At 41.2% G+C, this 27,438-nt stretch overlaps 1 protein-coding gene across 3 annotated transcripts; it reads left to right on the top strand.

Moving 5' to 3' along the window:
• The first annotated feature begins 1,031 nt into the window (after positions 1–1,031).
• On the top strand, positions 1,032–27,438 carry ZNF318 (zinc finger protein 318). 3 transcript variants are annotated; one of them, XR_003945669.2, is made up of 11 exons: positions 1,032–1,462; positions 6,243–6,388; positions 11,425–12,058; positions 13,175–14,599; positions 17,019–17,118; positions 17,873–18,159; positions 21,348–21,551; positions 22,001–22,100; positions 23,145–23,263; positions 23,661–27,085; positions 27,202–27,438. XR_003945669.2 is itself a non-coding variant. In XM_009096611.4 (10 exons), exons 1-10 carry the CDS (start codon positions 1,097–1,099, stop codon positions 26,403–26,405), a joined length of 6,126 nt encoding a protein of 2,041 aa, XP_009094859.4. In that variant the 5' UTR covers positions 1,032–1,096; the 3' UTR covers positions 26,406–27,438. The 3 variants fall into 3 exon arrangements, 2 of the variants coding, with proteins under 2 accessions (XP_009094859.4, XP_050828242.1); XM_009096611.4 differs by having other exon boundaries at positions 23,661–27,438; XM_050972285.1 differs by lacking the exons at positions 21,348–21,551; positions 22,001–22,100; positions 23,145–23,263; positions 23,661–27,085; positions 27,202–27,438 and adding an exon at positions 21,123–21,336.

The following is a 27,438-nucleotide window of genomic DNA, read 5'->3' on the forward strand; positions in this document are numbered from 1 at the left end:
CAACAGAAAATAAGTCTTTATATAGCTCATGCTTCTTTTGATGACTGAGTGCATTTCCTGAGCCTGGGTAGTGATGCACTCATTCGGAAAATCTTAAAGGGGGTCAGTTTTAATACAATTGTACTAAACCACTCCGAGCAGAACTATCTTATCAGACAGACCACCATCCTGCTGCTGTTGGTTACTACTACTTATAAATAGTATGCTTCAAAATGGTGTGTATGTTCGAGCAAATACATTCCCAAACACACAAGCAGAATTTCAGCCAGAAATCAACTGGCTCTTCAAATACGATCCCTCACATGTCATTCAGCTAAGAACAAATTACAAATCAAGATATAAAAGCTTGTGGATTTTGGAAGTGACGCTGAAGAGTTTTATAAGAACCTTCATTTCTCTGCTTTCACTTCTTTTGACCGCTACCCCATTTTAGTTAATTGAAAACCCCTTTCTTCTCTGGAGACAGCCCCCAGAACCAAGTAAGAGAAATGTTTCAGGCGTGGCACGAGAGTGGAAGCTGTCCCAGCCGCTGTCCCGAAGGAAGCGCGGCCGCCGGTCAGGTAGGAGAGGGAGGAGGCGAGAAGCCATTTCCTACCCTGCCATCCCTGCTCCCGGCAGCCCAGAGCACGGGAACTGGCTCAGGAGTTTTCTGAGCTGGAGGCTCAGCCTCGGCACGGCCTGATCGATCAGGCAAGGAGCGCTTTCCCACACACTTCTGCTTGAAAACAACACCACCTGTACCGACCAGCTCCGCAGCACAGTAGGGGAGGCAACAGAAGCAAGCAAAGAAACAACCAAAAAAATCCCATACAACAAAAAACCACCCAAGCCGAGCGCGCTCCAGTCACGGCCGCTGGGGCCCGAAGCGCCGAGGAAGGCAAAAAGAAGCCGCACGGCCGAACACAGCAGCAGCAGCCCCAGACTCCCACTCTACCGCTGGCCGCCATTTTGTGCGGGCGTCCCCAGGCACCGCCCCCCCCGCCCGGGCTCCCCCTCCCCCGCCCGGCTCGGGAGCGCGCAGGGCGGCGGGGAGCGCGCACGCCGGGGGGGGGCCGGGCCGGAGGAGCCGCGGGACCCCCGGGCCGCTGGCGCCATCATGTACCGCTCCAGCAGCGGCCGCTCCGGCCCTTCGTCCTCCTCCTCCTCCCACCGGCTGAAGGAGGGCGGCTCGTCGGCGTCCCGCGCCTCCCGCTTCAGCACATCGGGGCCGGGGCCAGGCCACGGCCGGCCTCCCCCGCCGATGCCCGCCGCCGCTTGCGCCGCCGCCTCGCCGCCGCGCTCCGCTTCGCCCCGTCCGCCGCCGCTTCGCCGCCACCGCTCCCCATCGGGCCACCGCGGCTCCTGCCGCCGGTCCCCGTCGCCGCACCGCAGCCGGAGGTTGCCATCGCCGCCGGGAGGAGCGGGGCTCGGCGGGCCCCGGGGCCGCCGGGGCAGCGAGCACGGAGACGGCGGCAGCAGCCGGGTAAATACTGCCGTGCACCCAGGGGGCTCCGTGCGGGCCCTGCTCCCCGCCTGGGGGGCTGTCAGAGCCCCTGACTCGGCGCGGCCAGGTCCTTGCAAAATTACACCGGCCCCAGACTCTCCCTGTGCTGAGGGAGAGCGGTAATTTCCCCCTATTCCTTGTAGAGCCAAATGGGGGGAAAAATATTTCCATTTTAAGTGATGTTTTCCCACTAGTTTCCATTGCATTTTTATTTTTCTTACTGGCCAGAGCCATTTTAGAGAAGGTTCGAAGATGATGCTGTCTTTTTGCTAAGGCAGAGGATGTAATTTCCCTCCATTTAACACATTGGGTTGTGTTAGTACATACATATTGTTTAACTTACGGGAATATAACTTTTTAGACAGCATGTTGAATGAGTATTTTGTCTGAATTCTTCCTGCTGTCACGGCGGGCGTACAAAGAGGACTGTTACTGATTTATGTCTTCCAGAGGTATTCTTTGGTAGGCACCGCTTTGTAGCTGTGGCTGTGCACAGGGTGTCCCAGTCTTCTCACTTTGTCTTGGCAAAGTCTGATTTGGGCATGCAAAGGTCTGTTTTGGTATCTGCGGTGGATGACATCTTGGATGCAGACACCTTCGTAATAAATCAATTTTTTTTTTTTCCCGTGAGTGGGATTCACTCACCTAGGTTTTCTCTTCTTGCTCTCTGGTGCAGCGATTGTTTTGTCTGGTGCCTCTGAGCTGTGCTGTGCAGTAAGTTCATGGTGCGTTTGTGCTACCGTGAAAGAAATTTCCGTACTGGGGTACTCTAGGCAGTGGCTGCATGGTCACTCAGTCCAGCACACATGCAGTTGCAAAGAATGAGGATTGCCCTTTCTCGTGGTGATATAGGTTCTCACCGGATTTCTTTGGAGGTGCAGCCATAGAGGAGCTCACCAGTGATTGTCGTGGCATTAAAATTCAGGTCTTGGTGTTATTTCTTATTGAAAGGTGAATTGCCCTGGAGATGCAGGAAGATAATGTCTTGGACAGTTAAGCCAAGCCAGGCTACGAAACTTGCCTCTGGCCATTTGTTTTCACGTGGTATTTCACCCTTATCTCCATCCTCTTTAGTTTCCTGTATGGTACCATTGCACATGGCATTACTAATAATATCCACGATGAAAATAAGTGGTTTTTAAAAAGGAAATGTCTTACTGTCTGATTCATGTCAGTTTGTGTTGTTGATGGACAGTTGCATGTTAACAACTGATGGGTGGCAACCTGGGATGCAGGACAGAAGTTTCTTAAACTGATTTCACCATCACTCAGTCTCCCATTTCACTGTATCCACGATAGGCTGTGAACCTGTGCTGGCTGTAACAAAACTTTCAATGCTGACTGTGTTGGTAGTTCAGACTTGGAGAAATTTGATCTAGGAGTTTTGACTAGAAGCCTCCCACTCCCTCTTTGATGGGGGGTGGGAATGTCACCAAAAACGTCCACTTTGCATGAACATTATTTTTGACAAACCCTGCTCTTCTAGTGTTACTTTACACCCTCCTGGCTCAAGTTAAATCAGTCATCTCAGCAAATTGTTACAGATTATTGATTTTTTTTCTTGCCAGTTCTAAATTCAGAGAAGGATTGAAAAACTATTTATCCTAGAAATTAGGCGTTATCAGGTTAGCTAATGCTGTACTGATGAGCCAAATGGATTTTTTGTTTATTTACAGGATTACTGCATTTAAGGAAACCCCCTCTGTAGGAAGCAATTGTCACAATAAGAGTTCTTGAGACAATTAAATAGAGTTCTTCAACCTATATTGTGCTGACGCTTGCGTTTGCTAAAGCCCAGTGTAAGTAATTCTTAGAGTGTAATATCCACATTTTTTCCATGGAAGCTTTTGTCCCCCAACAGGTGTTTGACAACTGACACTACTTCTTCTTCAAAAGTGATGTTACAAAGCATAAAATATGTATGTAGGTTTGTTTTATTTTTTAAAAGTACTGTTTACAAAAGCAGTGTTAATTAGAGAAAGGTAAAAGCTGGAATTATGCTGTCATTTTCCAAAGAGTGGCGCTAATTGTGATGGAAGCAGAGCAGACAGCAGATATGTTGGGTTATCATGACTGGTTAGGGTAAAGTTTTAATAAAATTTTTAGGATTTTATGACTTAAGACCCTCTTTTCTCTTCAGAAGCTTGAGAATATGAACTGTGCAGATGTGGGAAGTTACACAAATATATTAGTAAGTGGGATTTTGGAGCTGTCACTTAAAGGACATGAATTCAGAAGCCCGAGGAAGAGGAATTTAGGTTACAACAAGGAAAGAGGACTTGAAAGAGGGAAATATATGCATAAGGGTGGAAGATGTAACATATAGAATGAAGACACTTATGGAATAAGGGCATGGGGTTGAAATGGAGAAAATAAATTTGAGTACAAGTTCCATGTCATTGTCCCTATCCTACATATGAATTGAGGTGTGAAAACAGCAGCCTTGGAGATTTCTTACTAATTTTTCTTGTTTCTGGGAGTTGTTTTGGTTTGTTTTTTTTTGTTGTTGTTGTGATTTTTTAAATTATTTGTGAGATGGAGTACATTCACTTCAAGGTTACAGCATTGTTGCACATTTGGTTGTGCATAACTAGGATGCTGGCAGTGGAGCCGTTTATTGGATGTTCTAAGTAGGGATGGTGTTAGTTTCTTAATAGCTGAGGAAAACTTTGTGGTGATTGGAAGAATGTGGAGGCACAGCAAAGGTTTAGGGTGAGTACTGAGAAATGTAATGGAGGAGAGGAAGGTCAGGGCTTTAGAGTGAGAGATTTTGGCAGACTTTTATTTGTTCTTTCAAGGCTGACACATGCTGCTTTTATTTATCCCTGCTGACCTGCGTGCTTATTCTTTTTAAAGGTTTGTTGTAGCTTCTTTGCTTTCTTGTAAGAAAATTGGCTGAGATTAGAGGACTGGAGCATGTGGGGTCAACAGAGGATGGAGAAATGACAAGCAGGTATGCAACCTGTTCAGTAATGTGGCGGTGGTAACTGTGGTTAGGTGACAGAACAGGAAGGGAGAAAAATGCAGTGCAGTGCGCACATAGGTATGACTAGTGGTGGTGTTCAGTGCTCCAGATACAAAAACCTTTAAAAAGTGGAACTTCTCCAGTTTGAAAAAAATATATTAAAAAATCATGGAGTTCAAATATTTGCTGCCCTAACTGCTGTCTCTGGCCAATTTGTATAGATCAGTCATAAACAATCCAAACATCCCAAACATTCTGAATGTAAACTATTTCTTTCCTTTGCCCAGAGTTTGTTCTGAGATGTAATGATCACTTCTCTGTCTTCAGTGGAGGTGGTTGTCATCTGTATGCCCACAGTCTTCATGATGAGAAGATGGCCTTGAAGATAGTAATTTTTTGAGACAGCCCTCAAAATTCAGTGTTACACTGGACACAAGTTAGAATGTGTTTGTATGAGACACATGCACCTTGAATATGTTGTATCTCAGCCAGGCTGTTGCAGGATCATATTGTGCTAGACAAGGCACTTGGTCTTCAAAAGTAAGTCAAGTGTGTTCTGATAAATGCTGGGATTCAACTTAATGAACAAAACAAAATCACTAATATGTTACATTAGAGTGAAGCTATATGCGCAATGGATTCTAGTGCAGATTTGTACTGCAAGTGAATTTTGTTAGGTAAACTTGTAAAAGAATTCTTTTGCTTTTGTTGGAGATTATGTACTGTTCCTTTGGTCTCTTGGAGGATTGAGCTGAATTTGCTGCATGCTCTCAGGGTGGATGTGGACAATTCAGTGCACCTGCTGCTTGCTACTGCAGTTTTCAGCAGTAAAAGCAGCGTGCAGTGCATGACTGGTTTGGCAGAACTGAAGCTGTTTCACTGCTTCCTGTTAGGCAGAATCTATCTTGTGTATGTTTAAAAAAGCAAATCAAGTATCTCTGTCTTTAGGCAGTCTCACCTGTTTTTTATGGAACTCCCCTTAACTCTGATCAGTCCTGTATTCCAGTGCTATATTTTAGAATAATGTGAGGCATAACTAGTTAAGCATAACTTACCAGTGATGGTGTTTTGTGTACTGTGTATGTGTACAAAGGAAGGCCTGTGTAGAGGCAATGAGCTCAGGTCTTCTCTGCTGTAGATTTTTCCAAGGCAACTTTATTTAGTTTACTCTGGTTTTTCTCTACCAACTTTAAATAATGGTAATGGGAATTTCAGACACCTGTAGAAGGTGTTTCTAGTGGCATTGGTTTTTAATATTATGTTGTGCTTATCTGCTGAAAGCAGCATGAGGTGGGGAAAACTGTTAAAAAAAAAGTCACTGCTAGGAAAATCTTTATTTGCACTGGTTCATGTTGTTCAAGGGCCAGAAATCCAGACACTTTATTCAGAAATTCCTGGCACTGTTTTTTATGCAATGTTTATTTAGCTGCTTCTTCTCTATAAAAAAAGGAGAACAGCAGCAAATTTCGGACTTTGTAACTTTCCCTATAGTTTTACATCTTTCAAAATGGTGATTTATGAAATGTATTTTTGAGTTAAAAATGTCTAGATAATTTAAATATGGAGCATGTTGTTAGCACCTGGAAAGAGAAGTTAAATGCGGTCAATACCCTCCCCTTTCTTTAGTAACTAAATAGAATTGAAGTATTTGGAACAGTTGTTCTTCTAGTTTGATTTTTCAATTGATCCATCCCCCAAGTCAAATTTATTAAGCAGAGCAGAATCACTTTCCTTTCTGTAGCTGAGATTAAAATCCCCTGATTGATGGGCTTGCACTCTTTCTTCAATTTACAGAGGCGCTCTCCGAGTCTCCGCTCTGAGTCTTCCCTGGAACACAGTTTGCGGATTACGGTTGGTAATGACCGCTATTGCATTGGCACGCCGGAGCGAAGGAGGCTGCCTGATAGACTGGGCTCACCAATTGATAACCTGAGTGACAGGTATGGTCCTCTGCAGGTGGGGATTCACATGGGTGAAACAGCGTGGGAATGGCTCTGCTGGATGTGATCAAACTTCTCATTAGCCCACTGAATGCCTGGGGTAAGCATGTAGTGATGCTTTCCAGGAATATTCCCCCAGCCTCTTGCAAGTTGTGGTACAGAGAATTCCTGAATGAAAGTCTCTGCCTGTGTAACTCAACAGATACTTCTTTCATTTTGTCAGCTGCTTCTAAATCCCATCTAAACTAAGTGTTCACATCATGTATTGGAGGAAGGAGTGTGATGTCAATCTCTCTGGTGCCCCTTTCCCCTTAAGGGTGGATGTTACATGGATGCACTTCATTTGACATTTCACTGCTTCAGCCACCTTCTGTTTCTTATAAATCTACTTAGTCCTTACTCAAAGGAAGGTTGTTTAGTATAAAGATAGTGTAAAGCTTCAACTTCCTCATTTATTGGGAGGAATTGCCTACTTTCCTGATTTTTGAGACTAGTCTAGAAGAAAACTCTAAGCAGCTTGAAGGAGATTATTTTGACTTTAAAAACCTTGCAGAAGAGAACATAGTCAGACAATCTCATACATTATAAAGGAAGTGTTAGAATTCTCATGATCTCTTGACTAAAATTGGAGAGAAACAATTAATAGATAGAATTCTTTTGCATTAAAATACTTCACTGCTGTGAACAGTAAAGTGTAAGTATTAGTAGATACAATTAGGAACTCTGTCTTCAGTGGGAGAACCAATATAATTCGGCGAAAGAAAGAAAATCAGAAAACTGTGCAAATAATTTTCTTTGTCTTGAATTGCAAAATTAAAGATGGCACAACTTGTGCCCTGGAGCATACAGTTGCACTTTGCACTTTGTCAGGGATAAGCATCCAGCATGGGAAAAACCATTACCACTTCCATTTTTGGTGCAAATATCATCAATTGTTAAAAGGAAAAAAAAAAAAAAAAAAAGAGAGAGAGGGAAGTGAGCAGAAGAAATAAATTTCCTGTCTTTCTCAGGTGTAAAGTTAAGTTTCAACAGGTGTGGAAAACCAAAGAGTTCGGTTTTTGGTACTGTCACTTCAATGCCTTGACCTCAGTTCTCCTGGCATCAGTGTTTGATTTGTAAATCCCCTGTGCAGTCTGCAGTCTTGTAAATCAAATGAGTGTGTATTCTCAGGGAGAGTACAGTGGTTGGAAGGAAAAGGGAACTGGCACTTCTCTGGCAAATTAGGAACATTTGAGGGCAGGGTATGGTGGTGTTTGTCCCATTGCTTTTATGTTCTCAGGTGAGATTTTAGATTTAACCTCTTCTGTGGTGCTGATGCGTAGTTAGAAGTAACATCAGGTATAGTGCAGTTTATTTAATGTGAGAGTGAGAAATCACAAAAGTTGACTTCTCTATTACAGAACCCATAGATGTGAAACAGAATGGTAAGAATAGACTCCAGAGAAGGTTTAAAAGTGACAGATGAGTTAGAATGAGAAGGAGATAAAGTGAGACCATGTAGACTTTAATCTTTAGGCGACTTCCTTGTATTTGTAGTGTAAGTATGCAAGAACTTCATGTTGTTACACGTGGGGTTTTTTTGGTCTAATCTGCTGGGTGTGCTTTTTTGAATGATGCCCATTGTCCAGAAGCTTAAAGTATGTGGCAACCAAGTCACCTGTTAGCTTTTCCTAAATTGTCTACGTACTACTTCTGAATTCTAAGTTTCTTCACTGTTAGCCATTTTATTTGTTTTCAAAAGACACTTGGTTTTTGATTAAGAACATTGTTTATCAAGTATTTTTCATAATGTATTTTTTCCCTTCCCTGAGAGGCAGTCCTGGTACTGGGGCACTGACTTTATGTCTATCACTGGGCTGTAAAATGGTCTGCTCATTAAATTGTTACTGCTCATATCACATTTTTATTTTGTATGTGGTACGTTCTCATTCTAATTAAAAAAAAACAGGCAAAAGAAAAAAATGTTTCCTAAAGATGTCTTTTCAAATTTTGAAGTAATTGGAGCAAATAATTCTGAATTTAGTTATTCTCAGCTATTTTTGCTAACTACTCTACTTTGATATTTCAAGCAATCACTTTGACACATTATTCTGTAGGGCCTTGGGGTGGTAGAGAGGTTCATTAGTCTATAAAGGAAATAAAATACCAAAGGAGGGAAATCAGGGAGGCTTTTAGAGTCTCCTGCAGCAGTGGATTTTCAGGATGCCCGAGGAGACTTCCTAAGGTGTGTCTTCCGATGCAGGTCCGAGCTAAAACATCTGTAAGAGCTTGTCCCATGTTTCTAGGGAAGCTGGTCTCCTGCACATGTCTAAATAGACACATTGAATGCTGCTGAACTGTGTCTTCAAGGTCACCTAAGCAGCTTTGGTTTCCTGCTTGGCCCGATAAGTATTTTATTTGTCTTCCAGAATCTCAGTCTGTCAAAGGGAAAAATAAATCTTTTTCTCTCTCCCATCTTCCATCTGTCTGGCTCTCAGTATTTTTAAGACATTCTACTACTGTCTGAGCTGGCACAAGCTCTAGAGAGAGCATCCCACCAATTCTTTCATCTGAGGTTAATACAAAAGATAGACCGAATCATGCAGAGACTTGGTCTGCATTAGGCTGTGTTCTGAAATAGTGTTTTTTGGCATGATATCAAGAGTAACAGTTGGCTGGACTATGAACAGCTCATCTGACTCCCTATTCAAAGACTGTGTATTAAAGTGGAGTCCTGTTGATTGCTGACAGCAGAATACCACTATTTATTTCTATTTCTGTGTATGTGAATAAGCATGCCAAAAAGTAAATTACCTTACTCTAGTTGTAGGTCTCTGAGGCATCGTGTGTGTAGCCTGTGGTTTGTTTTCCATCTCTGAAACTGCAAATTCCAGTGATTCATGGATTCTTTGTTGGTGAAGGAATTGGGATGGTCACAGTGGTATCACCACCTTGTATTCTCTCTTGAGGATGCAGTAGCTAGTAGTGGACATCACTGGCTGAAAGCATGCAAACCAGTTAAGAGGGATGTAACTCTATTGGACTGTATGCACGGAAAACATGTTTCAAAGAATCCTGTAAGGCAAATAATAATTTTTCCCACAGCTGTATTTAATTTTCAGGTTTAAAATTTGCATTTTAGCTGTTCAAAGTGTATTTGGAATGTCTTGCTAATTTTAAATACAGTAGATTTGCTGTTTCTTTCTTTCCAAAGTATGATTAAAAATTCCTGTGCTTTGTCACTGCAGTCAGTTTGAATTGTAGGCGACAGCTGCCAGACATGCATCTAAATAATTTTATTTGCATCAAAATCAGCTGAAGGTATATGGTGAAACACATCTGTTACTCCATCAGGTGTGTTCATGCAGCTTGTACAGGTTTAGCAGGCTCTCAGAAAACGTGCCACTGGGAGTAGACATACCTTTATGTAGATTGTGAAAACAACATTTCTTTATGAAATTTAATTTAGCTATTTGTAGATGTTTTTGTGCTTGGGAGGAGGTGGCTATGTGTAGTTTGCTGAAAACTGGAAAGATACCATGTAATACCATGGGTACAGGTGCACACCAGATTAGTTTTATAAGATGTGTTGGACTGATAAAGTATCTAATAAATGCTTTGCAATGATGCAAGGTAAAGTGAAATTTTGTGTTGATTTTATTCTTAAATATGCATGTTTAAACTATGAAAATACCCAGGAAAAAGACCTTGTCTCTGCATCTTTGCTATTTTTTAGTCTGTTGTGAAAAACTGAGGCTGTAATTTATTTGCAGATTTTTTTGAAGATGTCTTCTGGCATGATTTGATTTGTACCTTCTCAAATCTATGGGAGGGACCTTTTGGAGTAGGACGAGGTGTTTTTTCTGTATTCAGGCCATTATACATAGCTTATCTCAAATTGATTCACTCAGGAAAGAGTCTTCTGTCTCATTGATGTCACTTAGGGAGCACATTTTCTTTCTTGGACAATCTTGCTAGATTTTGAAACATTAATAAGTAAAACCAGCATCTGGTAACTTTTAAAGTGGTTTGGTTTGTTTCTGCCTTATCTAAAGAAAAGTCACAGAAAAGTTTTTAGGCATCAAGAAAAAGGCCTTAGTCAAAACAGTACCCCTAATTGTAGGTGTCTGTAGGAATTGGTCCAAAAGTAGATACTCCAAGAGAAGAAGCTGGTTATTTTGATGTTGTGACAGTTGCACATCCACTATGTGTTATAATGCAGGGGTTGGCACAGAAGAATGGTACAATTACACTTTATCTCCTTGGTTTATAGATACCAGAAACTGTGCTGCTTTTTAGTTATGGGGTTCATGTGATTAGTGACAGTGGAATTGGTGGAATTGAAGGAATGAGAGAGACAGAAGGAAGAGGCTGTTCTGGTGTGTGTGGAGGTATCTCCTGTCCCACTGGCTTGTTCCTAGTATAGTCTGATTTCTGAAGAGAGGATGTGTCTTTAGGCTGCGGGAAGGAGCCTGGAGGTGCTTGGTTTATAGATACCAGAAACTGTGCTTCTTTTTAGTTACGGGGTTCATGTGATTAGTGACAGTGCTGTCTGCATATCTGTTGCAAGAGAAAATGTTGGTAGAATTTGTGGTCCTTGTCCACAGCTGAAGATAAAAAGAGGATCTGGTTGCATTTCCCAGTGTGAAACTGAATTATACCTTGAATAATTCAGAGGAAATCTGACCTTGGCATCTGACCGGGAGAGGCGAGGAAAGGGATTGTAGTCTGAAACTTGATAGTAAGGGTTTTTTAAAATGTGTAGTCTCTCACATTCACAGAAACAAATCCATCCTATCAGTTTTTCAAGGCTCTAATTCCTCTGTATGAGTTGAATTGTTCATGTCATTGCGTTTGCAGGTAACTTCCTAGGAGGGATGCACGGTACTATTAAAAATAATTCTCCCTCTCTGCCCTGCATTTTGAGTACATAAAATGTTGGTTCTGTTTAGTAAGAGAGTTGTTATTTTGAAACTGGTTTGGGAATTTCTTACCCTTGAGTAGGAGTAAGACTTTGTTTAATCTGATTCAAATACTTCTGTGCTTCTCTCACACAGGGATGATGTGGCTGATGGTCCAATATTCACTAGAGGCCTCGCGTGTCCTCGCAGCCTTGAGAGGTACCCAGCGCATGAAGATCAGCCTTCAAGTCCCTTCATCCCGAGGCATGATGAAGACTACCGCAGCCGAGATGTTTTCCTCCACCGCTCAGATTACAGCCCACACTATGGCCGTCGGGAGGAGCTGCCTCGTGGATCTGACAGAGATGGTGACAAACTGAGGAGATCCCCCTACCCACTGAGGGCAGAGGAGAGGGGCCGAGAAATAAAGCGTCCACGGTATGAAAAGGATGAGAAGATGCATGGTGTGAGTGCAGAGCATCAGGGTTTCTCATCGGGGACACGAAACTACCGCAGGCGAAGCCGCAGCCGTAGTAGAAGCCTGAGCCCGTCATACCTGAATGAAGAATTCCGAGAGCTTGACCGTGCCAGGAGGAAAAGAGAAGAGGAAGAGCGCAGCAGGAACTTGAATCATGATGTTTCGGGCACTGGCTACACGATCCCTGGCTTGACTAACACATTACAGACTTCTGAGCCTCGGTATCCGTATAGGCCTGAAGAAATCCCACCCATGCCCAAAAAATCTATTTTGAAGAAACGAGTAGAGATGGAAGTAGAGTCTGCAGTTCAGGTTTGGTCTCCGTGTGTCTGTCTGTGTGCTTCTACTTTCCAAAACAGTTACTTCATGATACAGAATTGTTAGTTTGATTTCCATAATAGGAAAGCCAAATCTTTGTTTCCCTTTCCTTAAGAGGACAGGTATCTTTCTGCAGGGCAGTATAAGTTTGAAGTGCATTAGAAACTTTAAGTGGCTATGGCATTTAATCAGGAAATATATATATATATATAAATATATAAAATCTGAGACAGAGTAAAATGTCATTGTGGAAATTCAGCCCATGAAGCAGAGATCTGGGCCAGCTTTCAAAGAAAAACTGGCTCTCATAGTACCACAGACAGTCAGGATATTGATTGAAGCTCTTCCCCTGGACCAGTGTCTCTTTCTTGTTTCTTTATAGACTTAGAGAACTGCCTAATGCTTCTTCAGTACCTCTGTTTGAAAACAACTTTTAAATTTTCTGATATTTTCCCCTTTTAGCTATAGGCTGGGATCAGCCCTACTTAATTTGTACCAAACCTATACCAATTGAGACTCAAAATGAGAGCAATGGACAGATAAGTGTCTGTGACTACTGTGATAAACTGACTTTTTGTGTTTTAACACATCACTTTGATTTGCCTGTTTTACTGATCAGTGTTGGTTTGACAGTGACATATTTATCTCAGGAGTACTCAGATACTGAGCATCCCATTCCATACCTATTACTGGAAATGCTATTTAATATGGCATTAATTATGAATATCTGAAGAAGTGACTGAGAACCTCAATGCAGTAGTTGTTATCTGACTTAAGGTATTGAAATCCTATGTGACTATGACTAAACTCAAAGCATATCCAAAATGATGTAACAGGGTTTCAATTTTAAAATTTCAGTTCCTATGCCTTCAAAAAGTTTGAAATATAATAGTGATTTTGTGTGTTCTCTGAGATAAGCATTCGTTGTTGGACATGGCATTCCAGAATCATCGGGCAACTTGGTTCGTAGTCTTCTGTGTTCTCTTTCAACTGCATATTGTCTTTTCTAACACTTTTATTCAGCTGTGAACTCAAGGAGAAACGAACACGTTCCTTTGTTCTGTGAGATGCATAGTGCCTTAGAAGTAAATAGTATCTTCTCTCTTTCAGCCCGAGGGCTTTTCAAGCAGTCCAGCCTCCAGCAAGGATCTTCCTCTTGTTTCTAGTCAGTCTTCTTTGCCCCAGAGCAACAACATAGCTCCTTTTGCTTCTGAAGTGGAAAACTTTCTCAAACGGTTTAACCAAGGCTCTCTTGTGGAGGCTTCAGACAAGGAGTTGCATGAAGGTTTGTGTGAGTGGAACCCACTCTCTGGGCCTCCCAAAGACACTTTGATGTTTGAAGAGAAGTTTGGGAGCTTCTTAAGTCACAAAGAAAAAGTAGAACCCAGCTCAGAGCCCACCGATCGCCATACTGACTTCCTGCTGCCTCATGAGAGGGCCAGTCAGGATGGCAGTGGTTTCTCCCGAATTCTGGGCATGATGGCTGATTCTGTCAGTGCTCAGGAGAAGAGGAGGCGTAGCTTTCCTGACATTGAGGACGAAGAGAAATTTCTTTATGGTGATGAGGATGAAGAGACCAAAATTGAATCTCTCCCCATAGAGAAGCCGCCAGTGAATTGTGGCAATGAGATAATAATACAGAAAATGAGCCCACCTCCTTCTCCTGCTCCAGCTGTCAAGATGGATCCTTTAGAAGAGCCAAACGCAGAGTACGCAAAGATCCACGACTTGCTCAAAACCATTGGACTTGACATTGGTGTGGCTGAAATTGGCAAACTGGCTGTTCGTACCCAGGAACGCCTTCATGGCAAAAAGCTGGCGTCTCGTTCTCCGGATCGCCGCTCCTCAGAGGCTCGCAGGCTGGACGCCTGGGAGCTGCGCCGCAGCCGCAGTGACACTCGTTCTCCTGAGTCGGGCCAGCAGCGTTCAGCATCACCTCCGGGCTCCTTCCCGCAGCCTAAAGACGCGTCCTCTCTTCAGAAGTCAAACTATTCTAAGAACAAGCCAGTGGGACAGGAGATACCTCCACATGCACCAGAACAGCCTCTTCCTTCTGTCTCTCTCATTCCTTCAATTCCACCAACTCCTGCTAGTTTGCCTCCTACACCTACTTCTGTTTCCCAATACCAAATTCCCAATTATTCCCACTACACTGCTGCTCAAATGCCCCAAAACTATCCCCCTCCCACAATGGCTCCTCCAGGATATGATGCATATGGGCACTATATGGCATATGCAGCCCCTGGCTGGCCCATGTACCCCCCTGCCCAGCAGCCTAATCCTACGCTACCAGAAGCTCATGGCCTTCTTACTATGGCCATGTCAGCAAACCCCACACGTCCCAATCTCCGGGTGATTGAGACAGTCTCTCTGGGAAAGGATGTCCCTGATGTAAAAAGAGATGGTTCTGTGCTCGTTCAAGTCCCTACCACTCCTTCTCATTCCAAAGCACCCCTTCGTCTGTCTTCACACCCTCTGAAAAATACCACAGAAAGGATGTCGGATGAAAAAAATCGGGCAGCTCAAAAGCAGAAGGTATGTTAGGTATTCTGATACTTCAGACTGTGTTGGATTGCATGATGGGTGGGGTGGAAGCTTTTTTTCTAAAGGTGCGCCCTTTCTTTTTTTTTTTCTGAGTTGCTCCAGTTTAAAAATAGTTTGACCTAGTTTTCTTCCGTTAAAGATTTCTAAGCATTTTCTGTATTATTCTGTGACACCTGTAAAAAATGCAGGTGCAATCTCCCAAAGTTGCATGCCATTGGCTATGGCAGAACAAATGAAATCAAAAACAAAGTTGAATTTCTTTGAACCAGCCAAAATCTTACAGAGAAAACACATGGTGGCCACAGCTTGGCTTTATTCTGCTGAGATTTAGGTATTGAAATACCTGAAGATATCTGGGGATATGTAAAAATCTGAAGGGACAGTGTAAAGAAAATTAAATGCTTTTTTTTATTGATGTTCAGTGGCAGAACAAGAGGCCACTGAAACACAGGAGGCTCCATCTGGATGTGCTACATTGTACAAAGTACCAGGGTAATACCTGTATTAGACATTCTTTAATACATACTAAAGGGTATATTCACCATCATATACAATCTTCCCTCTACATTTATATTAATTCTCTTACAAAAATCACAAAATTAGAAGAATTTAGGGGAAACTACTTGGAGGCTCTGACACCAGTTCAGGTCATACATGTTAATGTTTTCCTCTTCTTATTATCTTGGTTTGTACAATAATTTGAGAGTAGAGGGGAAGAATGTTTTAAAATAGGAAACTGTAGTTACGCAACTGTCAAAGAACTGGCTGGTTGCCAAAAGTTGTTTGAGTTTTCAGACTGGTGTCCCCTTGGACTTTGTTGTTAAAATAAGGGCATAGAATTATTTGGGTATGAGGGGCAATTAAAAATCATCTCTTTCCAACCCCACTGCTACAGACAGGGACACGTTCCACTAGACCAGATTGCTAAGAGCCCCATCCAACCTGGCCTTGAAGACTTCAGGGCTGGAGAGTCCACAGTCTGTGTGGGCAACCTGTTTCCATGCCTCACCATCCACATTGTAAAGAAATACTTCATTTATATCTAGTTTAAATCTACCCACTTTTAGTTTGAAACTGTTGCCACTTTTCCTGTGACTACAGACCTTGGTAAAATATCTGTACCCATTTTTCTTTCAAACCCCCTTTAGCTATTGAGGTTGCAATATCATCTTTTATTATAAGAGCCTTTTCTTCACGTGTATGAAGTGCTACATCAGCAAATAAGGGAGCTTCCACTTCTTGCAGGAATAATAATTTCTTCAGCTGGCACAGCTGAAATTTTGTTCTTAATGAAATTTAGTGCTTTTGGAGGAGCTCTCTTGGCTAAAGGTGTGTGCTTTTCTCCTGCCCAGACATACCTTGGTAGCTCATCTGTGCATCTTGTTAGAACTTCTGAGGGTTTGTCTGCACTACAGAAATCTTTGTCTAGGGCTTAGTCCACTGGTTTTTTGCTGGGATGGTTTGGAGTATAAAAATTTGCATGTTCCACTTGATGCCCCCATGCTGCAGAAAACTCAGAAGGAGATAATGGTGCTTTGATGATAAAAAAATAGCATACAAAGCCAAAATAATAATAAAAAAACTTCTTATGTTGTTTAAGATGTAGCTTAACTGTGTTGGTAGAACTACTTTGGGAAGGATTCTGAGATCCTGCCAACATTGACATTGCTGTTGTAGAAGTGATGGTCTAGGGAAGTCAAGATGACTTGTTTATTAAGGGAGGAGTCTGTAGTAGGCTTTAAGAGCCTTGTGAAGGGAAAAAAATTGGGATTTGTCTCTTGAAAAATGAAGCTGGAAAAGAAGCTGAAAGAACTTTTCGGGTTTCATTTTAGCGTATTGCTGTTTCCTTCCATGAGAATCAATGAAAACCAGTGAAAAAAGGATTTGTGAGCTCCTCATGCCACAGTTTTTACCTTATTGAACAAGAAACAAATTCCATCCTGATGTTTTATGTCAGATTGAAGCAAAACCTAACTAACAGCTAAAATGAACCAGAGTCAAAGCAGGAGGCAAGGTGAAGGGCTGTGTAGGCTGATGGAACATGCCAAGCTGTAGAGATTCTGCATGAGTTTAAACAGCTGTTTGTCATTGGTCTTGATTAGCCCTGTAGAAAATAGCCAGCTGAGTCTAAGGGCCTTGGGAAGTGCTGCGACAAACAGAGCAGTTTAGAGGAATGCACTGCCCAAAAGAAAAAATAATTGCCTACAAACTGTGTTGAAGCATGACCACACAATACAGTTACTTTCAGATACAGAGGGAGTGGTATATTTATTGTGTTAAAATACTCAAGGACATTTTGGGAATTGTGAGCAGTGTTCTGTGTCTGGAAAGCTGAGGTCTTCCTGTTATTCTTGCAAGACGGTTTAACTTGGGAAGAGAAGAAAATCCAGACACCTTCCAATTTATTTAGGTGATAGAAGAGAGAGAAAAACTGAAGACTGATCGAGAAGCACGGCAGAAGAAGCTTTACTATCTCAAGACTGAATTGGACAGGCTTCGTAAACAGCAAGGTAAAGTGCATTACCACCCTCCCAGCCCCTGCTTCGTTTTTTCTCCCCCATTGGGATGTGTCACAAGTCCTGGTGTCTAACAGGAGAAGGAAAACCAAAATAAGAATTGTCCATAATGTATTTTCATACTCCTGGCAATGCACAACTCTTGAAAAAGCAGTGACCTAGTTACTATATTAAAATCAATTGCATCAAAATTTGAGCAGACAGTTGCTCTTGCATCTTCTTGGCTTGATAAGCTAAAGGAATTGTACTTTATGCATTTTAGTACTTCTTTAAAAGAAGTGAGAAATAGTGATTGAAGATGTTATTGTGCCTTTCAATTTTTCATGAATCCTATATGGAGATGAAAAGTCCTCTCTCAAGAGAGCTAATTTTTTGTGTCTTTAAAACTTGTTTGGTCTGAGTAAATACTTAATTCCCTCACCTTTGGAAAATGATACTTTCAGGTTAGAATAGGTAATTTAACTTTTGCTTGTTTTGTCACACAGGGAAATACTGATTATAAATTGATACTCTGGAGGATTATGGTCCCTCTCTTAGGGTGTATGTTATGGTAATCCTTTATGGAGGCACATCAGGTAGATTTAGTGTTGCTGTACCTAAGAGTCAATTTCATCTTTACAACTTTATAGTGAAGATTTAGCCATAATATTTTGTATTAGCATTTTACTTGTCACTGGAATTATTATACAGATCTAAAGTCAGTTTTCCTGTTGCATGTCTGACTCTTCTGCTTCCTTGATTGGCTCAGGCGAGATGTTGAGGAAAAAACGTCGTGAGAAGGACGGACACAAAGACCCCTTGTTGGTTGAGGTCAACAGACTACAAGAGAATATTATGAAGGAGATTGCAGAGCTGCATAAAGAATCTGATGCAGCTGACAAGAAGCAGTCTGAGCTTGACAAAGTAGCACAAATCCTGGGGATTAACATATTTGAAAAACCCCGGAAACCATCTGTGGAAAGTAAAGATTCCTCGGAAAAAAGCAGCAAGTCAGAAAATGCAAAAGGTGTAGAGAAAACATCTTCCTCCAACAAGGTAAAGTCTTAAAGTTTGTGTGCTAATGATTTTCCCACTAAGAGAAGAGGGCACTGGGCAGACAGCTGGTCCCAGACATTTACTAAAGGATCATTTGATGTCATTTGTTACCACATCTCATACACTGGCTTTGATGGTGCATGCAGGTGAGAGTCGATGTATCAGTGTATATAATGTCCCTCGGGTTTTGTGCAGTTCAGCACCACTTACTGTTCTTTATCTTGGTATCACTGGTTGGTTGGTTTGAACAGTATCATGAGTGTGTATAGCTGTTTGGTCTCCATACCATGCCAGGAGGACAGACTGTTTTTTTTCTCTGCAAAATTTCTGTCATGTCCTTTCAAACCTTGTTTATAGGAGTGTTTATAGCAGCAAAGCTCTCTGAAAGTTTGGAGCATGTTGGTCTTCTCACTGGGTAATGATAGTAACAAATCACAGGACTTAAAGGTGATGGTCAGTGTAAGATGTTTTTTATGCACACATGTTCTCCCTTCAGAAATGTCAGTATGCATCAGTATGGTCTCTCTAGTGTGGTCTATACTACAGTGGGCTGGATGTATCAGAACAGGCTTACTGCATTCTAGAACATAGTTTTACTTTGAAAGTAGGATGGATACTACCATCTGAGAGGTTATGCTTGTATCCAGGAAATCAATTATCTTGCTTTTCAGATGTTTATTCAAATATGTAACAGAAATAGCTAATGGGAAATTGTAGATTAATTTTGTGTAGATCTTAGCATATATATTTTTTGCAGAGAGGAAAATATTAGTAGGGTAAGAAGTATAAGGAAAACTGAAATGGCACCTCATCCATTTATCTGAAGGGAGGATGTCAAGAGCATGGAGCCAGGTTCTTCTTCTCAGTGGTGCTGAACAATAGGACAGGAGGCAATGGGCTGAAACTGATGCACAGGAAGTTCCAGCTGAATGTGAGGAAGAACTTCTTCACTGTGTGGGTGACTGAGCACTTGAACAGATTGCCCAGAGAGGTTGTGGAGTCTTTCTCACTGGAGATATTCCAGTACCATCTGGACACAATCCTGTGCCATGTGCTCTGGGGTGACTCTGCTTGAGCACAGAGGTTGGACCAGATGACCCACTGTAGTCCCTTCCAACCGGACCCATTTTGTGATTCTCTATTTCCTTCAAAGCCACTCAAATCTGTTTATCCTGTAAAATTTTCCTCATGCTTTATTGTGGTCTGAGAACTCATTAGGTGTCTTTAATTTAAAGACTTGCTTTTGGTTTTTTTGTTGTTTCTTGAAACATCTCTGAAGTTTACTGTTCACTTACATGAGCAAATCTTTTGCTTCAGTCACCACTTCATAAAACTAAAGTAGGCAAAAATGTTTGTTAAGTCCTACATTGCTTTAAGTTATATTGTTTTCTTTTCTTGAGATATGGCACGTGTGAATATATTTCTCATTATTTTAATTTGCATTGTCTGTGTCATCCAAACCCGTAATGACTTGATCTCCTTTTCATAGTTCCTTATTTTAACATGGAAAATTGTGAGTTCCTGGACAGGAACATTTAATATTTTCATACAAATATAGGCACACAGGACATGGCCTTCAGCCTCTACAATTCACATTGTAGTTCTGATTAACTTTTTCTCATGAAAAGAAATATGGTGCTGGCCTTTCAACACTGAGATTGGTTGACTCTGCCAGCCTGAGGGCAAAAGCCTTTGCTTTTCTGCTTATTTGCAAGGCACCTTGTGGTCCCTTGCTGCTGACCCTGTGTCTGTGTGTTGTAGTTACACAGTCAATGCAGAGGTGAAGCCAGTGTTACTGTGCTAAACAGACAGATCACCCTGTCTGGGCTCTAAATAGTAGCAAATGATAAAGGCACCTTTGAGCTGGGGTAATGCACAAACTGGAGTTAAGAGTGGGTTGTCACCTGTCTATCTGAGAAGTATTGTCTTTTTAAAGTTTTGATTGAGATAGTATTTTTATAGGTTTATGTCTATAAATAACATAAACTTTGATGCTTGTCTGACATTGTGAACATCCTTCCATACACCTCCTGCAGATCATAAGCGGATCTCATTGTTCAAGAGAATGTCTGCTATGTTCTTGCTGACAGAATACATGCAAATATTCCTGGAGTCACTTCTTACTCTGCTACCAAGAACTAGATTATACTGGCATATGGATATCTGTGGGGTGCATAGTGGCCTGGCTGTCTCTTCATTCTTTGATTTACAGTACATGTTGTGGGGGGTGGTGTTAAGGAATTTAAAGTAAGGCAGGTGTTATTTGACAATTTTGAATCTGCTTAAATAAATTTGTTCAGTGCTGGTAGTGAATAAGTTGGAAATCATGCAACCAACTGCTAAATTAACATGCTGTTCTTTCCAGACTGCTATGCAAAATGATAACATGATGGACTTTATGCCATTGAAAATGTAACTCAGAACTCAAAATACATCTAGTACTATTGCAATCTAAATTACCAGGGCTCATTCATGGTATATTTCAGGTAATATTTGTTTTGCTGCAAGTTTAGTTTAGTGTTAATTTTGGATAGAGTCCTGAAATGTCTGTATATCACTATATGGCGTCTTTCTGTACAGATCAATGTAAGTGCAAGCATCACATGTTTAAATCACAAGATCCTTCACCCTGTATGCTTAGGTAATTAACAAAACACCATCTCTCTTTTATTATTAAACAATAAGTTTTCTAGAGAGTTTAGGAACACTCAGATAATCTGATAAAACTGATGGAGTTAAATACTTTTAGTCACCTGATTTTTGCTTCCTTTTCCATTCTGCTTTCATCCAAACTACTTTTACAGTAACTTCTGAATGCCTCTAGGGGAACTATTTGAGGTCTTCTGGGCACTGTTTGGCTAGTATGGTAAATTGGAACTGTTATGTGATACCAATAAAGTGGGAAGGGTGCATGCCACAGGGAATTTGTTCATTTGGTTCCTTGATTACCTGCAACCATCCAGCCATTACATCTGGGACCCTTATTGGAAACTTCACTGCAGCCACGCAGCATCTTAGTCGGCAATACCAGCTCTCTGAAACAGTGGAATTAACCTGGGCGCTGAAAAGCAGGTGATATATATTTTTTTTTTGTGTGTATGGCTTCTGCTGGAGGCAGGTTCTGAATTCTAGAGCATTTTGTCTGTCCTGCCTTGTCTTAGAGAAGTGTTTCCTTCTGTTCAATTTAGGAATCAAAAACTACTAATGAAAAATCGAGAGGTAGAAGCCCGAAGCCAGCAGAATCCTCTTCACAGTCCTCCAAACATCCTTTCCAGTTGGCCAATATTTATGAATATTATGATGCAGGGAACCACTGGTGCAAAGACTGCAATACCATCTGCGGGACCATGTTTGACTTTTTCACACACATGCATAATAAGAAACACAGACAGGTATGTTGCAGGCTTCCTTCACTAAGTGCATTTCATATTGCTATGAATATTAACACTAAAGCATACATCACAGAACTACATTTTACAAGAGAACCTGAAGTAATTACGAACCCAAGAAGTAACTTATCAAATTCTTTCCCCCTAATGTTGAACCTGAGCAGTTGTACAGCTACTGGTGTGTTCCAAATAGTGTAAATGGGGCCTGTGTTAAGTTTGCTCGGGTTTGCCACTTGTGTTTCACATGTTTACCTGTTCTTTGCAGTCATTTACGTTGTCATTGTAAATTGCAAAGTGGGAGGGAAAAGAGAGGAAAATAAGTTGTTGTAAATATTTGCACGTTGATTTTAATGTTCAGTGTTCTAAAAGGATATTAAAAAGGAAAAAGACAAGTTTACTTGCCTTGCTAGTGTAATATATGAGCCTATATACCTCTGTCACTGTGCAAATAGACCCTGGATCCTTACAACAGACCTTGGGCTTCGAAGACCCAGAGCGAGACCAAACAAGAGTCCATAAAACGCATTGATAAGATAACGGTTCCTGCCAAAGGTATGTTAATTTTTATTAACTTGGCTATCATTCCTCTTTGCCCTCCAGCAAGTCCCACTTGCTCAGAGAAAGGAATTTTCAAAACTTTAACTTGGTATAGGAGCACATATTGATACTATATTATTAGGAAAAAGGCAAATTATTTAGTTTCTCAACTGTTCTTGTGGAAAAGGTCTTGAAGCGAGAGTGTAGGAAAGGTTGTGGTTTCTTCTCTTTTTAGAGATTAGTTTTTTATTTTGGATACCAGCTGTCTTTCAGTGTAGTGCTGAAGTAATTTTTGCCAACATACTAGAATTCAGAGCATGACCACAATAGTTGACAATATTTGGGTAGCTCTTGCACAGTATTCCACACAGTCTTAGAGCAGACTTTTCCATTCAGTACATTTTTAGCAGAGGTCTCCCTGAAAATTGACCAATGAATACTTGTTATAGTGCAGATACAGAGAATCTGAGACAGACACGTGGAAGGAGCTGTAACTGAGTTGAAAAGTAATATAGGATTTAAAATATGAATGTCTAAAAGGCCTGCCAGTGATCAACTCATTTTAATAATCTGTAACATATTTCTAGTAGTGCCCACTAAAGAAGAATCTGCAGTGTCTTCGATAACTGTAGCAGGTTCTGTAGGCACAAGGATGCAGTCTTGCTGAACTTCAACGAAAATATTTGTGCTCTGTTTATAAACCAGGTTTTTAGTATTTGAGCAGACTAGGAATTTTATTTAGTATTTTTAGTATTTAGTATTTTCCATCTAGGAAGATGGAAAATAGATCAAGGCTGTAGGAAATGTTAACCTACTTGAATACTCGATTACCTTAATATGATGAAGAGCACTTAAATCTTGAACCATAGTAATAAACTTCTTCACTTTGCGTGTTTGTTCCTGGTAGTGGTGGTTCTTATGTAACTGTAAGGAGAGCGGCATTAACTGTTCCAAAAAGAACGTTACTGGAGGTTTTGCTGTTGTTCTTTGATCAGCTTTGCTAAGAGCTTGGCATTTATTAGGTTTTGTTTCTCTGATAATTTTCTTTGGCCTTTTCAGGCTCTGAGTTTCTGATTCCCATCACTGGATATTATTGCCAGCTCTGTCATGAATTTTTTGGAGATCAGATCTCAGCAGAGCAGCATGTGAAAAGTCATCCCCACAATGAGAAGTATAAGGTTGGTAACTGATGTACTGGGAAAGAGACATTCCCTACCTTAGCTTCTGCCAGTTCTGTCTTCCTTTCCTGAAGAATGACATTTAAATCCTTGGAGTATATGTATTTGGTTAACTTCACTACATTCTACTGAACTAAATAAGCAGAACTTCCCTCTACACCAGTACATAGAGATATTTTATTTGCATGAAGCTGAAACAGTGTCTACTGTAAAGTGACAGCACTGCTGCAAGCAGTTTGTAATACCTCAGTTTCTTGGTAGGAAAAAGTTCCCTGTTCTCTTACTGTTCAGATGGCACTTACTGAGCAAGTCAGAATTGTCAGAGAGTTGCATTTTTTTATTTATTTTTCATGGAAATGAAAAATGGTGGCTAAGATGTTGCTGTTTATTTCCACAGAAATACATAGATGAAAACCCACTCTATGAAGAGAGGCGAAATCTAGACCGTCAAGCTGGATTGGCTGTAGTTCTGGAGACAGAGCGCAGGCGGCAAAACGAGCTGAAACGGAAACTGGTTGAGAAACAGAAGGAAGAGAAGGATGAGAAAACCCCAAAAATAATAAAGAAGGAGGAAGTAAAGAGCATCCCAGAGTCAGGAGAAGGGAATAATGAAACTCAAGGCAAAACAGATTCTTCTGGGCGAAAAATGGGTATTACAGTAAAGCTAAAGAAGGAAGAGAAGACAGAGGAGAAGAAAGAAGAAAAGAAAGAGGAATTGAAAAAGGAATCACCAAGCCAGACCTCCTTTGGGAAATTCAGCTGGAAAAAGACTGAGAGAGAGGATAAAACCCCAGGAGCTGTTGCAAAGGAAGAGAATACAGAAGGAAACAAAGAGGAGAACAAGTGTCAGCCTGTGAAATCCCATATCAAGCCCATTGAAATCAAGCTATCTGGGAAAACTGTTATTCCACACACTAGCCCATGGATACCAGTTGTTTCCACACCGACACCAACAAAAATTCTCCCCAATCTACCAGTCCCCACCATGATTTTCAGGAAGTCTAATACTGCAACGGTTAGTAAACCACCACCTTTGAACACCTTTTTATCCATAAAATCCTCTGGAACTACCACCAAACCACTGCCAGTGGTGAAAGAAACAAATTCAGATCTTCTACTGCCTCCAGATATCATATCAAAAGCTTTTGGAGGAGAAGAAGTAATTTTAAAAGGCTCAGAGGAGGATTTGAAAGCAGCAGAGAAAAACGAGTCTTCTCAGACTGCAGAGAAACTGCCTCCACCTCGTCCTCCCCCAGCAGTCCAGCCAGCAGCTCTCATCCCCGCAGATGAAGTAGCTCCAGGTGTATCTGAAAGTGAACAGACAATGTTGGCAATGCCTGTGAGACCACCACCACCTTCAACTGCTTTCAGTGAACAAGCAAAAAAGATAGAGAAACGAAATTCTTGCTTGGCCACAGCCAATGCTAAAGATCTCTATGATATCTTCTACAGTAGTGGTGGAAAGGGTTCAGCTGACAGCAAGCTTGCAAGTTCTGCGCTTTCAAATGGAGAAAACCCTAACATAACAAAACCTGCAGATTTATCTGCAAATCACAGAACAAATAGTAGCTCATCCTCATTGAAAGAGGATTCTGAGATTGTGGATTCCTCACAGTGTAATAATCAAGTAACAGGGAGTTTAGTTCCTGTTGAAAATCAGGCTGAAATGAACAGGAAATCACTTCAGCCTCACCTATCAGAAGTGTCAGTCACAGAATTACCAGGAAAAAACCCTGTTTCTGGTATCCAGATGGCTGCAGAAATTGGACTTGTTGATACAAGAGGTGGAGAGCAGGCAAGCAGTCTGGAATTCTGTGATCTACAGAAAACTGAGGTCCAAGAGAAGATTGGACAGGAAGATGGAAATAAAACTCCAGTTACAAACACAAATGTTCCTGGTACCTTGGAGACAGAGACAAAAGACTGGGAAATAAAAGCAGTAAAGCCTAAGCATTGTCTGCACGCAAAGACTTTGTTACCAGAGACACAGAACGAAATTAAAAGTTTGGGAAATTCCCATTTGGTAAAGTTAAATGATAACTGTAGAACTCACTCAGAAACTGATAGTCCAGACTTGCTCTGGGACACTTCCAGAACTAGTAATGGAAAAGAACAGATAGTCGCAACTCATTCCTGTTCTGAAAGTAGGAGGGATCTATCAAATACTCCAAATCCAGAAATAAAATATAGTTCTAATGAGGTTGATGATTCGGAATTGACAGAGGGACAGACAGAAACTAAAAGTACCCTATTAAAAGCTCAAGAAAAAGTTCAGCCTAAAGCTTCAGGCCATGCAGTGTTAGATAACCAAACCCAGAAGCAGGGCGTTGAACGGTTAGTCAGTACCTGCTCAAACATTGTTGAACTCAGATCCAGTCTAGAATTAGTAGCTGAAAATGAAAAAAAGTCATTAGGACACACTGGATCTGATGCAAGATTAGATAATTTTCTTTTCAAGAGACCATCAGAGGATGTGAAACACATGAAGACTCCCTCCCAGAAAGCAGAGCTTGAGTTGAAAAGCACTGATTTCAGTCTGGGAGATAATAAGGTAAAACATGAATGTTTCAGCATCCTTTCAGAAGGACTTTTAAAGGAAAATACAGAAGAAGTCACAAAATTAGAAACTATTGCATCCATTAGGCTAGAGTCCAGTAAACTTAAAAAACTGGGCATTGAAAGAACAGTGAATGAAGCAGAGATTACTGATTTTACTACATTGACTTCTGATAGCTGTGAAGATAAAATTTGCACACGGATTTCTCAGAAACCTATGCTGCAGCCTGGATCACAGACCTCAAATAGTGACACTACAGAAGTGGTCATGCCAGTTCTAGAAATGCAGGGCATTTCTCCCACGTCTGAGATACTTGTGCAAGTGAAGGAGAACAAAGGTGGCACTGTTGAAATGCTGTCTCTGAGTTGTGACAGAGGCAGCACAGAAAGTCAGGCTTCTGGGTCCGTGGAAACTTTAATGCCTGGGCTCAAAGAAACACATGGGAACGTGGGTGGCTCAGGAGGCAAGGGAATGTGCACCATCCAGAGCAAGAAGACTGAGCAAACAGAAGCTCCTGACAGTAGTTTGGAAGCTACAATGAAATCAGGAATTGCTGAAAGCATAGCAGAAAGCCCAGTGGGTTGAAGTAAACCCAGCCATTCCCAATATTTGAGGAGCCAGAGCTGGGATTATGTATCTGGTTTTTGTTTGTTTTTCTTTTTGTTCCAGCTGAGATTTTTGGGTGTATTTTGCATTCTGTGGTAGGACTTGACTAAAGTGAAACGTAAATCATCAGAAGGCAGTCACGTACTTTATTCTGTACATAATTAATTGTGTAAAATGTTTTTTCATGTGAATTTTGTTGCCAATTTCTTTTCTACACTCTGCTATTAAAATGGAATCTCGTTTATAATGCGTGCGTCTTCTTTATTTTGGGGGCTTTTATTCTTTGACCATTTCTGGTCAAAGATTTCCAGCTCACCCAGTTTGTGTCAGTAGCACCCTGAGTAGCCCAGCTGCTGAGACAAGCTCAGGAACAGCAATTTAGAAGTGAGGAAATGGAGACTTGCAGAAGAACTAAAACCGAAAATTTCTTTGAACTGTAATGCATGGGTTTGTTTTCTTTTGCTGTTTGAAATGCAAGAGTGTGTTTAGAGTTGATTTTATTTGTCTGTTTATCTGTCTCTGTGCTTTGTAATTACTGTTGTATTACATCTGTACTTAAGGCGTTTCACTGTATTGTATAAGCACATGTATGGATGCCACATCACTAAGCAAGGGGAGAAAATCTGTCCCGACTGGCTTTTGGAGAAGAAAACTAATCGGTAAGGCTCTGTGGCCTGACACCTGGACCAGACATATTGAGGTCACTTAGGTGATTTGAAATGGGCTTTCTTTCATTTTATTGTGATCCAGTAACTATTTGTGTTAAATCATTTAGCAGCTGACCAGCTCTGAAGAAGTAGAAGATCAGAACCCTGGTGTCAGGAACTGGACTCGCTTCATGTGATACAGACACATGCATGCCTACCCTGAATGGTCCTTGAACTATTGAGTGTGATGGTTCTCATTTGTATAGCTTGTTAAAGACTAAAGTATTAAATGTGTTTCCTTGGATAAATATAACATTTTTATTTGTAAATTGTTTAAAAAAATAAACATATGGAGGTCAACAAGG

The sequence above is a fragment of the Serinus canaria genome, chromosome 3 (genome assembly GCF_022539315.1).
Source record: "Serinus canaria isolate serCan28SL12 chromosome 3, serCan2020, whole genome shotgun sequence".
In the NCBI taxonomy this organism is placed as follows: domain Eukaryota; kingdom Metazoa; phylum Chordata; class Aves; order Passeriformes; family Fringillidae; genus Serinus; species Serinus canaria.

What these genes read in the sequence shown, in the direction of transcription:
- ZNF318 (XM_009096611.4), top strand. Translation starts at nt 1,097, where the DNA reads ATGTACCGCTCCAGCAGCGGCCGCTCCGGCCCTTCGTCCTCCTCCTCC. An exon ending in ATTGATAACCTGAGTGACAG is followed by an intron (nt 6,389 to 11,424) that starts GTATGGTCCTCT and finishes TCTCTCACACAG; the next exon opens with GGATGATGTGGCTGATGGTC. An exon ending in GGGCAGCTCAAAAGCAGAAG is followed by an intron (nt 14,600 to 17,018) that starts GTATGTTAGGTA and finishes CAATTTATTTAG; the next exon opens with GTGATAGAAGAGAGAGAAAA.